Genomic DNA, 15,003 nt, shown 5'->3' on the forward strand with positions numbered 1-15,003 from the left:
CCTCGTCCTCCTCTCCGCCCAAGCTGGGCGGGGGCGCTGGCAGCCTTCCCCTCTTTCTTCTGGGGTCGGTGAGCCTGGGCGTGAGGAACGTGCGGGACATCCGTGGGGAACCGGCGAGGGGGAGAGAGGGAGGCGCGGGCCCGGGGTCCCGGCCGGGAGCCGAGGAGGGTAGGGGAGGGGAGGAGAAAGGAGAGGGCAGTCGCCGTGGCCCGCCGCGCTCCTCGGAGAGTGTGTGTGAGAGCGAGAGAGACGTGTCTGCCGGGCAGAGGGGCAGCCCCAGCCCCGCTCCCAGATCCGCCCTCCGTTTGCATCCTGCCCCGGGGCGGGAGGACCAGCCTTGGAATCCCGAGGTGAGAAGGTGACCCGGCCCTGCCCGAGGCCCTGGCTCCAAGACCCCCAGTTGAACTGTGGGGAGTTAGGAACCTTGCAAGTACTGGTTCCGACTGGGCCCGCCACTGGCCCACAGTACGGCCCTGGGCAAGTTGGTCAGCCTGTTGTGGATGACGGTGAGAGCACTCCCTGTGGTGCCCAACGTTTGGTTGGGATGACCAGCAAAGCCTCAGGGCCCAGCCGTCCCCCTGGCCTGGGCGAGGAGGTGTCCCAGGAACCTCTCCCATCTTCCTCCCTTCATGCTCTACCCTTCGGAGACGTCCAGGCTTGCAGAGCCCAAGTCTGGCCTCAGAGGGAGGGCTCAGGCCGAGCCTGCTACGCTTTTTGATCCCTGCTACGCTTTCTGATCCTGAGTGGCAAAGATAACCCTAACACCTTCCCACCCCCCACTCTGCCCCAGGTCTTAAGCCTGGAATTTTTGCCGGATGCTGCAGACATGAAGGAGGGGCACAAGCCACTCACGTGGGAAGAAGGCCACGGTGGGCACTTTCCTTTCCCTCTCTGAGCCTCAGTTTCCCCTCTAGAAAAAGGTGTTGACAGCCTCTCTCCTCCCTTCCTGTCTGGCTAACTGGTGGACACCCCAGAACCTGGAAATACTTTGATGTTTCTTTTCACACATACCTTCATTCTGACAGGAGCAATTCCCAGGCACTAATTTGCTCTTTTGAAGGGGGAGAGAGGAGGTGGCTTAGGGGGGGGATACGGTGAGGTAGGCAGGTAGGCCAGGAGCCCCTGGACCCCAGGAACCAAAGGCTGGAATGCAACCAACTGGGGAAGCCAGGTGAATACACTCTGGAGGTAGTAGGAAGGGTCTCCCAGAGAGAGTACAGTACTGCAAGGCTCTGTGTGTTCTGGTAACAGCTCGGAGGTGGCCAACATTAGCGGGGGGCGGTGTTGGAGGTGGGTTAGAATTCAACTTGAGGCTGGGAGGAAAGGCAGGGGCCAAATCCTACAGGGATTTGAACCTGTAGGCAGTAAAGAGCTGCTGGGTTTAAGCAGGCATGACAGGATGGGATTGGTAATTCTAAGAAACCTTCCTTTGGCTTGTCGGTGATGCTGGAGACTGGGAGACCAATCTGGAGGCTGTTGAGGGCTCCAGCCCCTTAGAGTCAGAAGGACCTGGATTTTACTTGTCCATTGTTTCCTAGCTCTGTGGCCTTGGGCAAGTAACTTGACCTTTCTGGTTGTCAGTCTTCTCGGCCTTCAAAGGAGGATAAGAATTGCTGTCTCACTGATCTGTTGTGAATGTTAACTAGGATAATGAGTGACATGTGCTAATAAAACGAGAAGAGGTTTGTAGTCTGTATTACCTTATGCAGATATTTGTTGAATTGCACTTATAGAAGGCAGAGACAGCATCTACTCTGCCTACACCTGATTTCACCACCTGGCGAAGTCCTTAGTACCCTGCAAGCTTGTGTGAATTGTTAGCCTCTCCAAGCAGAGGGAAGCTTTCTGTCCAGGGTATTTCATCTTCGTGGTTTATCCCCCTTCATGTGGCCAGGCCCATGCAGGAGAGGAGCTGGACACAGTCACATTCGGAGATGGCCGCAGACAAGAAGTGTGTCGTATCTTGACAGATGGCTCAGGGGCCATGGAAACCCAGGGAAAGGTGACCTTTTGCCAGATCAGGGCAGATTAAATTGAGAAGGCCTCATAGAGGAGGTGGCTTTGGAATCCCATGCGTGAGTGTTTGCATAGTAGACAAAGAAAAGAAGGCCATCTCTGACATCTTCCTCAGAGGAAACAGTCTGTGCAAAGGTGTAGGGCCCTGGGAACAAGATAGGCCTCTAGACTGATAAGCTCTCTTTGTGGAATGGGTTTTAAACAGGGAGCAGTGGTAGGGTCCTAATCTGTTGGGATTGTACTCTGGTGCCCAGCAAGGCTGACCACTAGAGGCAGGAGACCAGGAAGAAGGCCGTTTCAACAGTCCGGGCCTGGAGGCCTCCTGAGCCCGACTTGGGCAGGGTGAGTGACTGCCTGGCCTGGGAGTGAGGGAGGCAGAAGACACTGACCCACCCACCCAGGGGTAGCTGCTGATTCTCATTTTGTCCTCATTCTGTCACAGGAAACACAACTTCTTCAGCCTTCTTTGACCTCTGAGACCTTTCCAAACCCACTTACCAATTTCCTGGTAGAGCCCAGAGGGGTCCAGGAAAGGTGCATTGAGAAAGAATCTAAGGCCTCAGGGTCTATCCTTTGCCTCGCCTGGCCTTCAGATCTGCTGGTGTCACAACTTCTTTTTCTTTCCTGGTCCCCGAAACCACTGATTAGGGGGCAAGAACCCACATTCAGTGAGCACCAATGTGTGCCAGACCCGAGGCTGAGTCCTTAGGTGAGGTGATAGTATTCATATAGTACCCACTGTGTGACAAGACCAGTGCTCAGCCCCAAGGACATAAAAGTGGATCTAAGCCCATCCCTGCGCACAGGAGGACAGACAGGTACATGTAGTTCAGCATGATCAGTTGCCGTCATCCACATGGGCCCATTTATACCTTCAGGCACATGGTGTAAGAATCACTGGATTTGGAGCTGAGATCTCTGGGGTTGGGACCTGTTCCTCTACTGCCCAACTGCCAGGAATCCCAACGGTCAGAGGTTGTGTTGAGGCAGACACGAGGTGCTGGTGTAGAAGTGCGTAGTGAGCTGATATGTTTGTACAGATGGGCGGCATTAGTGGTTCTGTTGGGAGAGCCAGCCCTCAGGGCTCCAGGAGTTGGCCCTGGAATTCTTTTTGCCTTGAGTTTCCAAAGCTGACTAAATGGTTGCGGGGCAGGATGTTAATGGAAGTTTCACCTGGGGATTTCATTGGCGTCAGCTTGAGTGAGCTCAGGAGGGTGGGAGGCAGATAGGCACCTAGGAGCAGCTGGGGTCGGTGCTGGGGCTCTGGTCCAGCCTGAGGCTCAGCTCCCTGCCCAACTGGTTCCTGTGCCAGGGGCTCCCTCTTGAAGCGGTGGTGAGGAGCTGGCAAATCTATGGGCCAGAGATACTGTGTTGCAGCGCCAGAGGCAGGCAGCTGGGGCCAAGGTGGACCGAGCCAGAACTCCTAACCCCAGAGAGGTCTCAGAGGAGGGAGCTTGAGGCCTTGCCAGCAGACACCAACACAGTGATTGAGAACGTTGGCACAACAGCCACAGACCTGCCGGGTGCCTGGCACTGAGTTGGATTCTTGGGTACGGAGGACCATAAAGAAAAATGACCCTGCCATTGTCATTAGGAAGCTTAGTAATCATCACCATCACTGCCCACCGTGCTCAGAGCCCTTCACGTGTGGCAGATAGTGAGCTGAATGCTTCACACACTGTTCTCTACTGCTTCGCCAACTCGCGTAGCGATCCCTGCTAGGGACGTGAGACTGAACCAGACTGAGACTTTTCTGAGGCCAGTAGATACAGAGCTGCATTCAGATCTGAGTCCAGCAGTTGACTCTTAACTGCTGGGCTCTTTGTTTATCCAGCAGTGTTGGCCGCCAGGCCTGGCTCTGGCCTCAGGTGGGGGAAGGGATGAACAGGTGAAGAAGGCAGGGTCACTGCTCCAAGTTACTCACACTTCATGTCAAGAAACGGGCAGCTCAATAACTAATGACAGAGAACTTGCTCAGTATGTGTCTGAGAGGTGTGCTCAAAGTGTGGTGTGACGGGCCCGGGGAGCAAGGAAGGGAGGGGAGGGGTGGCCTGGAAGCCTGAGTGGACAGAACGGGCTTTGTTCCACTGGCAGGGCCAGGACAGGCTGGGTGGATGCAGACGATGCTGGCAGCAGTGTGAGGCATCAGGACCTAGGTCCTGGGTCTATTTCCCTGCCATCATTGCCCCTCTCTGTGCCTCAGTTGCTCCCTGAGGGGCCTTCTAGCTCCCCAGCCCTAGGTCTAGGGAAGTGTAAGCAGAGGCTGACTTGTTCAGTGGCTGTCGCCATCACAGTAGGTTCAACTGAAGATGGGGGCTCAGCCGGGGAAGGGATTTAGGTGGGGACAACTTGTGCTCTCTCCATGCTAGAGAGAACTTTCTTTTTCTTTTCTTTTTTTTTTTCTGATGGTAAAAGTAGAAGTCAAGAGGTTTTTGAAAAGAGAAGTGATGTAGCCAGACTTGTTGTAGAGGCTCTCTAGCAAGGAAGGCCTGGAGTGTCACAGTGGGAGACTGGCCTGGAGCCTGTTAGGGCCACACCATTACTCTTTTGACCTCACAGGCCATCAGCAAACTTTCCTTAGTCACAGTGGGCCCCACAAGGAATAACCAAGGGTGGGCACAATTTCTAAACCTTGTCCTCTTGCCCCTGTGTTCTGTAACCTAGCTGATCAGTAAGTGGATTTTATCCACATGTCAGGGTTTAGAAAAGAAATGATGTATCTGGGCCAAAGATCCCTTTGGTGACCACCTGTCTGCCGTTTCTTTGCTCCAGACAGCAGATCATAGCTCCCAGAGGGAGGCAGAATTAATACTGTTACACAGGTGCCAAAACCGAGGCTCAAGGAAATGAAGAGAACTGCAAAGGTCACACAGATAGTGGTGGACCTGGGCCTGGAGTCCTCGTCTGGGTCCAAGGCAAGTGTTAGTGATCTTGTCATGAGTTGATATCCTGTCCCCACTGCTGGTGAGTAACCCTATGAGGTCTTGGTATCCCCACCCCACCCCAACACACACCCCACGCAGTACTTAATAGAGATTTAGTAAATGCTTCTGTTAAATTTTGAAATCCTGAAACACTAGAGCTAGATTGTCTAGACCTAGCCTCTTATGTGGAGGTAGAGAAGCTGAGGCTCAGTGAGGGGATGGCGGGGGCGGGGATTTGTCTGAAAATGTGAACAGGCCATGCAGAGCAGGGACTAAGACTGGGGTTCATGACTGTCCTCCAGAACCTGCCTTGTCACTACGCACGGTTGCCCAGTTGCTTCCTCTTCTCTTCCCACCCCAGCCCCAGAGAATGGTGAAGGAGGTAAGGGGTGGTCCATGGGTGCCCTTTCTGGAGGACTCCTTTACCATACAGCCTAGGAGAGACACAGGCACCCACTGACTGCCCATCTGTCAGTGTCCTGGCCCTGTGATCTCCAGTCCTCATAGCAGTCCCTTGAGGAAGGGATGGGTGTCTCCATTTTGGATGAGGAAATGGGAGAGAAAGACACTTGCCAAAGTTTCCCAGTGTAGCAGGTGACTCCTGTTCCATGTTGTCACTCCTTCAAATCAGAGAATTGATCGGAGAATGACAGTTTTCATCTCAAGGGCAAACTCTAATCAATGGGTAGAGAGACCGTGTTGAGAAGAGCTCTGAGGCCCTGTGCAGATTTCCTAGGGAGTGGTGCTGTGATTGATTGATTATGTCTGCAGGGGATATGGGGACAGGTAGAGTCTTTCCATGATGTGTCTTCCACCCGTTGGGGTCTCATTTCTCTATAGGAGTGTTTATCTTCTTAGTCTGATCTTCCCAACCAGCCATTCTGAGACCAGTGGGACCCTCATTACCATCTCAGATTCACGACTGAAGGAACTGGTCCAGAGAAGGAAAGTGACTTTCCCAGTTAGCACTGCAAGGTGTCCATGGCCCTTTGCTCTCTGTGAAGGTTTCTCCTCTCCATGGAGCTGAGGCTGGTGGGTTTTGTCAAGAGGAACTCACATTACTCATCCTTTCCCAGACCCAGCAGCCCGTTAAGAAATAGCGTAGTGTGGCCTGCCTGGAAAGACTGACTCCAAGAGGGTGCTGATGAGAGCTTTGACATGCTTGCTACAGGAAGGAGGAAGAGAGGGGCCAAGCCCACCTGCTGATCCCCACCCCACCAGCTCCCCGTCTGGAGGAAGGCAGGGCAGCCCACACTGTGCCCTTCCCCTGTGCTGGGATCCCCGCTAGGTGCCTTCCTTCTACCATTTTGTTTCCTCTTCATGACAAAAACTCAGGAGTCTGGATTCCTCGCTTTTATCTTCTATATCCAACCCACTAGCAAATTCCATCAGCTCCACATTCAAAGTACACCCAGATTCCACCACTTCTCACCCCCTCCACTGCCCCTGCAGTGGGTCCCTTTGTATCTGTCCTCACATGTGAGGTGGCTGTTAATATCCCATTTTGCTGATGAGACTGAGGCTCAGAGATTGTGGCTACCCAAGATTAGAGAAAGCAGAGATGGCCATGAGGCAGTCCTATTACTTTCTCTTTTTATTTATATATTTATGTATATATTGTTTTTATTTATTTATTTTACATAAGAGAGGACATGAAGAGGGATGTGGAGAGATTAAGACATGTTTAAATCACTCAGAGTTCTATCTAAAGAAAACCACTGTTGTGTTGATATATTTTCTTTTGGCCTTTCTAAAATTAGGATTTGGGTTGGGTTTTTTTAATGCATAGTTATAGTTTCCCTAGACATGTAATTTATCCTTATGATACCTAACATTATGGCATCAGCCCCCTCCACGAGGTTGCAAACTCTGCTGAACATTATTTTTACCAACTCCATAAGATCCCTAGGAGAGTCCACAGCCATCATGAGTGGCCAGGGAAGCCCTGGGCCCGGAGTCAGGGGTCTGTGGACAAGTGATTGCACACTCGCTTCGTCACTACAGTGAGGGATGGCACCCCCGATCTGGGTCCTCCCGGCATCAAAAGCAAAGGCCCTTTTGAACTATAAAGGGCTAGGACCCGGGCAGGAATTTTCCTTGTTGCCTCAGTCTCCTTCCGGGAAGTCCTGCCCTCCCAGTGGCTCCTGAGCCTTTCCTAAGGGGTTTCCTGCAGCAGTACCAGAGCCTAGCGTCTCTGAGGCAATCCCATGATGGCGCTCCTGTATGTTACCCCCAAGGGGACATTTCCTCTGAGCAGAACAGGTGTCCTAACTTGCAGAGACCACCAGCCCACACCTCTGCCTTTGCCCACTTCTGGGCCCACAGTTGTGAGGCCTCTCAGGGATTTCTCCCTTCTCTTTCCCCACCAGCCTGGGACACCCCTGAGAGGCCTCTGGGCTCTGCTATGACCTCAGGAAAGCCCCAGAGCCATTGATACTAAAAACCGTGGCACCTACCTCATCGCAGCAGTCAGTTGCAGGTAGAGCTTGGCCCTAGGACTCTGGACACCTACCCCTTCTTTTCCCAGCAACACGCAGAAGTATACATTCCACTGGAACTAAACCAATTACGAGGTTACGAAGGCCCAACTTCAGTTCCCAGCTCCACCACCTCCCTTTTCTCATCCTCGCTTCTTCCTCTCTAAAATGGACATAAGACTGCTGACCTTGAGGGACTGAGGGTTGTATGGGGGAACATGTGTCCAGCACTAGCACATAGTGAGGTCTGGCTCTGACTGTCAATGTCAGCGCTTTTCGAGTGAACATACAGGCCTGGCACAGAACAGGGGCCCAGGGAGGGGTGTCCGCTGTGCAGGGCTGAGCAAGGACTGTCCGGGACGCCCTGAGAGTGTCCCCCAGCAGTTATCTGCTAGGTCTCGTTTACAATCCTGCTCCTTTTACATCAGCTGCCCCTCCCGTTGCCTCAGTCCCATTTCTATAGTGACCCAGCGACAACCACTTTGGATGCATGCATAGCTCTTCACAGTTTGGATTGCACTTCAGTGAGAGCCAATCAACTTATGTGAGGAGGGCAGGAGAAGAATTACTGCTTTGTGGTTCCCAGGACCGGGCCGGAAAGGGTGATGGGAGGCCCCCTCTCTGGAGGGGTAGCGTTTGGGCTCCCGGTTACATAAGCAGGAGCTCACGAGAGGCCATTTGGCATTTAATAGGCACCTTATATAATCACCTTTGGGAACCAAAGGGTAATCTCGGTATTTTTTTGTACCTGTGTTGTTTGTTCAAACCCCAGGAAGAGTGGATATGAGCAGATCAGCTTAGCAGGGAAGGTGGGGCCCCGAGTGGTAATGAACCCCTGTGGTAAAGCTCACACAGGAGAACAAAAGGTGCCTGAAGCAAGTTAATTCTTTTCCTTTTGGTTCCAGACATTGGAGCACTCTATCCTCCCTCAGTTGGGACCAAGCCCAGGATGCACCTGGGCTGGGTTTAATCCTCAAATTGGACTCTATAATAGAAAGGGGTGGGGAAGGAGGGGCCCCCCTAGGGGAGCAAGGGAGGAGAGCCCCACTTCGTCCTGCCCCCATGCAGAGCCAGTGGGGATCAAGTAGCTACCCCTTTAAAGTTTCATGGAGGGCTGGTAATACTATCGTGCTGCTCCCTCCCCACCCACCCCAGTCTAGAAGGTGGGCAGGTCCCTGGTCCATCCCTCCCTGAAGGCCAGTGGGAGAGATGGTGGCGGTAAGACAGAGCAGGGGGGCAGAGTAGGGCTACCCCAGATGAGACCTGCTGGAGTGAGGCTTCGTGCCTTCCGTCTCCCAGGCTGAGTGGTTGCTGTGTGGTGGGATGGGATAACCACAGACTGTCCAGTTAGACGCCTTCACTGCTCGGCCCTCTTCCTCATTCTCCCGTGAGCACCACCACGGAGCTGCAGTGGGCACACACATGGGCTTTGGCAGACAGATGTGCGTGGGTGTGAGGATCGAATGTAAGAGTGTACATGTAGTGCCTGGCACCGGTGGCAGCCGCGCGCTAATTGTACAGGGACGGAAACAAGCCAGGAGAGGGACATGGCTTGCATCATAACATGTGGCTTGTATCATAACATGTGTCTGGGGAAAGCCCCTCTTGGATCTTGTCTCTCCCTGACAGCCCTGCCAGAGGCAGCAGATGAAAATAGAGGAATTGGAACTGAGCAGACCTGGGTTCTAATCCTGCCCTACTTTTTACTAGTTCGGGGTAAACCCTTTTCCTGTCTGAGCCTCTATGCCAGTGGTTCTCAACCTTCCTAATGCTGCGACCCTTTAATACAGTTCCTCATGTTGTGGTGACCCCCAACCATAAAATTATTTTCGTTGCTACTTCATAACTGTAATTTTGCTATTGTTATGAATCGTAATGTAAATATCTGATATGCAGGATGTATTTTCATTGTTACAAATTGAACATAATTAAAGCATAGTGATTAATCACAAAACAATATGTAATTATATATGTGTTTTCCGATGGTCTTAGGCAACCCTGTGAAAGGGTCGTTCAACCCCCAAAGGAGTTGCAACCCACAGGTTGAGAACCGCTGGTCTATTCCTTCATCTGTATAATGGGGGAACCCTTTATACAGGTTAAAGGAAGAGCCAAAGAGGGGTAATAGCTGTGTCAGCTGTGGGTAGGGGCTTGGGACGGGTATCCCCAGAGCCCATCTGGAAGTCTTTACAATTGAATTTGTTATATAGATAGGTAGACATGAGCAGAGCAAGGACGATGGGCCACGTACAGAAACTCACCAGGGCAGGATTTGTCTAACGATGAGACCCCTGTTCTTGTCTTCTTGAAGGAAAGATTTTAATCCAGCGACAAAGTGTAGCAAAGTGAGTGAGAGTTTATTGGCTGCAGCAAAAATATATTTAGGACAGTGAAACAAGGAAGGGCATAGGAGAAGCAACAGGAGAGTCTAGGCTGGGCTGCTTTGGCTCACTGGGAAGTCAGAGAAAAAAGGGGCTTGGAGACAGGCTCAGGGGGTGAGTCCAGGACGAGCCGCTGCCGCCCACTGCTCCCCTGATTGCAAGTCTCCTGGGGTCCCTTAGTGGAAAGAAGGGGGAAGGAAAGGGCGTGGGCATGCTCCCCTGGGGGGCAGTGGCGTACCCGGGGTTCTTCATTCCGAACGTGTTTATTCCTCTCTTGCAGGTGGAAATCTTAGGGGAGGTCTCAGGGGAAGGCCTCAAAAGAATATTCATCAGCTTTCCAGGTGTGCTCTTTCAGGGTCATGGTCTCTACTGATTGGTGGGTGTCAAGGCAGGGGGTCACTAGTCAATGTAGCTGGTCCTGAGGCAGCCACTGTGTCACTTGTCTAGTTTTGCTGCTTTTCTGGGCCTGGAGCTGAAATACAACTGAGGCCTAGATGTTATCGTAGGGAGGAAAAGGTCAGGGGGTCCAAACCACAGGACCAGCGATATGCTGGGGGAAGAAGGTTACCCTGGGGATGAGGTTCTTGTCTTTCTAGTTTTGCCCCTTGCTAGGCATCCAGGGCTTTCTGCCCTGGTGAGCTCCTGTACCTGGCTCAGCGTCCTTGCTCTGCTCTTGTTGCCTAACTATCTATATAACAGAATGAAGGCTCCTGCCTCTGGAGGATAGGCCAGGCGAGGGGGCTTAGGACTGTAGACTCACCCATCGTCACCCACAAAAGAGGTGAGGTGGGGCCAGTCCCTGCAGGGAGAGGCTCCCATCTGGGAGGCTGGTGTGTGGGTCTTGGGCATGGCTCAGCCACTGCCAAACCGTGACAGAGAGCCATGCTTCCTCTGCTCCATCTAGTTCCCCTCCCAGTTACTTGTGGCCATGCGTGACTTTCTGAACCTCTCTAAGTCTCAATTCCCTCTTCATGAAGCGATGGCAATTTTTGTGATTGTGAGGGTCAAGCCAGTCTGTGTGGCAGCTGGCACAGCACCGGGCACATGCTCAGCACAGGTGAATGGAACACCCTGACCCCAACCCCTGAGCTGTGAGCCCCTCCCTATAGGGCCTGGATTGAGACCAGCCCAGGGCCCTGGAACGTCCGAGCTCTGGAGGCCAGCTAAAGAGCCATCTAGTCCAGTGGGTTTCCAGCTGGGTTCCTTAACCTCCTACGGCAGAGATGGTGAGCAGGCATGGAGAGCTCTAGGCCCCAACCCTCACTTCAGCCAGAACAGGCCCACTTTCATCTGATAATGTTTAAGAAGGAGTTCTGCTGCTTGCAGTTTAAAATCCACCAATCTGGTCCAGCCTGCGTGGCTCAGTGGTTGAGCATCGACCTAGGAACCAGGAGGTCAGGGTTTGATTCCCGGTCAGGGCACATGCCCAGGTTTCGGGCTCCATCCGCAGTAGGGGGCGTGCAGGAGGCAGCCAATCAATGATTCTCTCTCATCATTGATGTTTCTATCTCTTCCTCTCCCTTCCTCTCTGAAATCAATAAAAAATATATATATTTTTTTAAATCCATGAATCTGGCCTGACCCCCTTTACCATACAGATGGAGAGAGCGAGGCCTGAGAGGAACAGGGACAAGGAATTATAGGAGGAGTATTCAGGGAAAGAATCCTGGGAGGGCAGGGCGCTGGTGGTAACTTTCAGCTGTGCCTAGACACTTTGGCTGGTGTCTTATGGGGCGGGGTTAGTACCATCTGGTATGGGGTGCCTGCTGTCAACCCTCACCTATGGCTCTCTTTCTAGCGCCGACCATGCTGTGGCCCCCGCTGCTGCCCCTGCTGCTGTTGCTGGCCGTGAGCTGGGTCCAGACGACCCGGCCATGCTTCCCCGGGTGCCAGTGTGAGGTGGAGACCTTCGGCCTCTTTGACAGCTTCAGCCTGACACGAGTGGATTGCAGTGGCCTTGGCCCCCACATCGTGCCTGTGCCCATCCCTCTGGACACAGCCCACCTGGACCTGTCCTCCAACCGGCTGGAGACTGTGAACGAGTCGGTGTTGGCAGGGCCAGGCTATACCACGCTGGCCGGCCTGGATCTCAGCCATAACCTGCTCACCAGCATCTCGCCCACCGCCTTCTCCCGCCTTCGCTATCTGGAGTCGCTTGACCTCAGCCATAATGGCCTGGCAGCCCTGCCTGCAGACAGCTTCACCAGCTCGCCCCTGAGTGAGGTGAACCTCAGCTACAACCGGCTCCGTGAGGTCCCAGTGTCCGCCTTCACCACCCACGGCCAGGGCCGAGCGCTGCACGTGGACCTCTCCCACAACCACATCCACCGCCTCGTGCCCCACCCCGCTGGGGCCAGCCTGCCCACGCCCACCATTCAGAGCCTGAACCTGGCCTGGAACCGGCTCCGCACTGTGCCCAACCTCCGGGACTTGCCCCTGCGCTACCTGAGCCTGGATGGGAACCCGCTGGCCGCCATCGGCCCAGGTGCCTTCACAGGACTGGCTGGCCTGACACACCTGTCGCTGGGCAGCCTGCAGGGTCTCCCCCAACTGGCACCCTATGGTTTTCATGAGCTGCACAGCCTGCAGGTCCTAGACCTGTCAGGCAACCCCAAGCTCAAGTGGGCAGGAGCGGAGGTATTCTCAGGCCTGGGCTCCCTGCAGGAGCTGGACCTGTCGGGCACAAGCCTGGTGCCCCCACCTGAGACGCTGCTCCTCCACCTCCCAGCGCTGCAGAGCGTCAGTGTGGGCCAGGGCATGAAGTGCCGGCGCCTGGTACGGGAGGGTGCCTACCCCCGGCAACCTGGCTCCAGCCCCAAGGTGGCTCTGCAATGCATAGACATTGGGGAACCAGCTTCCAGGGCTTCCAGGGGCCTCAGCATCTTGTGACAAATGGTGTGGCCCTGGGCCACACGACAGACTGCTGCCCGGGCTGACTCAGGTCCTGGGTAATTTATATTTGAATGTGCCAATGCCAGTGGGGACTCTGCAAGCCTGTATGGCAGCAGCATCGAAAGACAGCTGTGGACTGAGAAGAGGCTTTGGACCTGGGACAACACCCAGGAGGAAAGCCTTGCCCTTTGTCTGTATTGCCCCCACACCATAAGCAGGGGGTCTTTGATGCCAAACTGCACAGCTGCCCGCTGCTGTCCTTCCCCACTCGACCCCCAAGTGCCTTCCCTCAGGCCTGGGCCAACCTGACTATGAGGAAGGTCAGAGGTCCGGTCCATGGCTGAGTGCCCCCTTGGGCCCATGGTCCAGCCACTCAGGGGCATGGGTTTCTTTTGCTCCGGGCACATGGGGCCCACTTTATCCTTTTCTGTTCCCCTGGAGCCCTGGGTAGAACTTTAGTTACAGAAAGGACTGGGGGGTGCCCCCCTCCTCATGTGGCCGATGGGAGAACTGAGGCTCAGAGAGGAAAATTGGTAATCTGAGGTACTGCAGCGGCAGAGGCATAACTGCCTCCCAGCCAGGCCCCTTTGCACTTTGCTGTCTTCTCTAAATCATGGCCTCCCTCTCCCCTTTCTGGGCTCCCCTTTGCTGCCAAGACCCACATCCTACCATTGGCACCCATTTCCTGTCATCCCGGGGAGGTAGGACTCTGGCCCACTGACCAGCTGCAATGCCCGGGCTGTCACTTCACTTCTCAGAGCTTCTGGAAGCGTCAGGCATGCCAGTCCCAGCCCTGCCAGTTTCCCACTCGGGTGGGGTCCCCCAGCATCAAGACTGGAAACGTACCCATTGATCCTTGAGGTCCTGTTCCTAGATGCTCCCCCAAGATGTTGATGCAGTCCTGGAGTCCCCCCCAACCCCCCTGCCACAAGCCAGGACGGGCCTTCCAGATTCAGCCCCCACTGGCCCAGAGCCCACAGCCCACCTCCCCTACTGTGAGTGCAGCAGAAGGAGGCAGGCAGTCCCCACCCAGTATTATGTTCCCCCACCAGGGTGGCATCTCAGCCTCCCAGCCCTGGCTCTTTCCTTAGGCTCGTTTTATAGATGTTGTCTTTTTTATGGACTGTCACCTTTAACCCGTTCCCCACCCCCACCCCTGCTGGCAGGGGATGCAAAGTGTCATTTGTAAAAGAAAAAGAGTTGCATTTGTTCACTTTCTGTAAGAGTGTGTCCTGGGGGGATGTTGGGGAAGGAGGTGTTGGGTGGAAGCCAGCCATCCGTGGCCATGTGGGCAACAGGGGGCTGGTCCCACAAAGACACCGCAGGACAGTGAGAGCTCTGTCCCCCACCGGCCCCGCCCGGCACCTAACTAGTCCTTGGTTCAATAAACGTTAGAAAGAGTCCCTCTTTCCATCACTCGACCAGTGTCCACTCATATTGCCTGGGCTGGGCCCTGGGGCCACAAGGATGAATCAGCACCAGCCTTGCCCTGGGGAGTGTGTTCTTCCTGAAAAGCCCAATAGGGGAGAGAGGTGACATGGGGGGACTACTCGGGGGGTAGGGGGGTGCACCAACAGCTTGCACCCTGTCCACCTTCCTTATCTCCCCTCTCCCATGAACTCACACGCCTTGCCCTCCTCTCTACCTCTCAACTCCTCCCCATGCTAATGGACCCAGTTCCTGTCTCACCTCCTTCAGAAGTTTTCCCTGAGGTCCCTCCTCTGAGCTCCAACAGTACTTTGTTCCTTCCTGTCATTTCACTGCTGTGCTAACTCCTCTGCACTTCCAGTGACAGGGGAGCTCATTTCCAGCTCATCTGAGTGGCTCTACTGTCAGCAAATTCTTCCTTCTAATTGGCCAAGGTCTGCAGGAATATCCATCACCATCATCCCCAACAACCACTGGTCACCCCATCTCTACCCTAAGGAGACTCACATTCTCTGGTTCCCTGGGATGGGAGGGGGTAAGAGGATACCTAACTAAAAAGCACAGGGAGCTGTGAGCCCTGTGGACGGGTCAGGAAGGCCCGGAGGAGGCTCATCCATCCATAGCTGAGTAGGACAAGTGGGCCTGGAAAGAAGGGGCTGGCACTTGGGAGGGGTTATAGGTGAGCAATGCACAGAACCCAGAACATGCAGGTCACAGGTATGGGTGGGGAGCTTGCTCATCTTGTCACTCAACCTTCCCCCCCCCGCCCCCCCCCCCTCACACACACACACACACACACACACATAGGAACCCAAAGCTGGCACCATGGTCAATAATGAAAGGGCTGAGGCATGAGAGGGGGGTGTTGTGAGAGTAAGACCCTGG

General features: G+C 54.3%; 1 protein-coding gene across 5 annotated transcripts; it reads left to right on the top strand.

The window, feature by feature from the left end:
* The first annotated feature begins 326 nt into the window (after window positions 1–326).
* TSKU (tsukushi, small leucine rich proteoglycan) lies at window positions 327–14,109 on the top strand. Of its 5 annotated transcripts, none has more exons than XM_023755899.1 (2): window positions 327–350; window positions 11,597–14,109. In XM_023755899.1, the coding sequence occupies exon 2, from the start codon at window positions 11,605–11,607 to the stop codon at window positions 12,685–12,687; it is 1,083 nt and encodes a 360-aa protein (XP_023611667.1). In that variant the 5' UTR covers window positions 327–350; window positions 11,597–11,604; the 3' UTR covers window positions 12,688–14,109. The 5 variants fall into 5 exon arrangements, with proteins under 5 accessions (XP_023611667.1, XP_023611665.1, XP_006091115.2 ...); XM_023755897.1 differs by lacking the exon at window positions 327–350 and adding an exon at window positions 4,798–4,980; XM_006091053.3 differs by lacking the exon at window positions 327–350 and adding an exon at window positions 9,896–10,139.
* Window positions 14,110–15,003: the final 894 nt, after the last annotated feature.

This window comes from Myotis lucifugus, unplaced genomic scaffold, assembly GCF_000147115.1.
Source record: "Myotis lucifugus unplaced genomic scaffold, Myoluc2.0 scaffold_86, whole genome shotgun sequence".
Classification (NCBI taxonomy): domain Eukaryota; kingdom Metazoa; phylum Chordata; class Mammalia; order Chiroptera; family Vespertilionidae; genus Myotis; species Myotis lucifugus.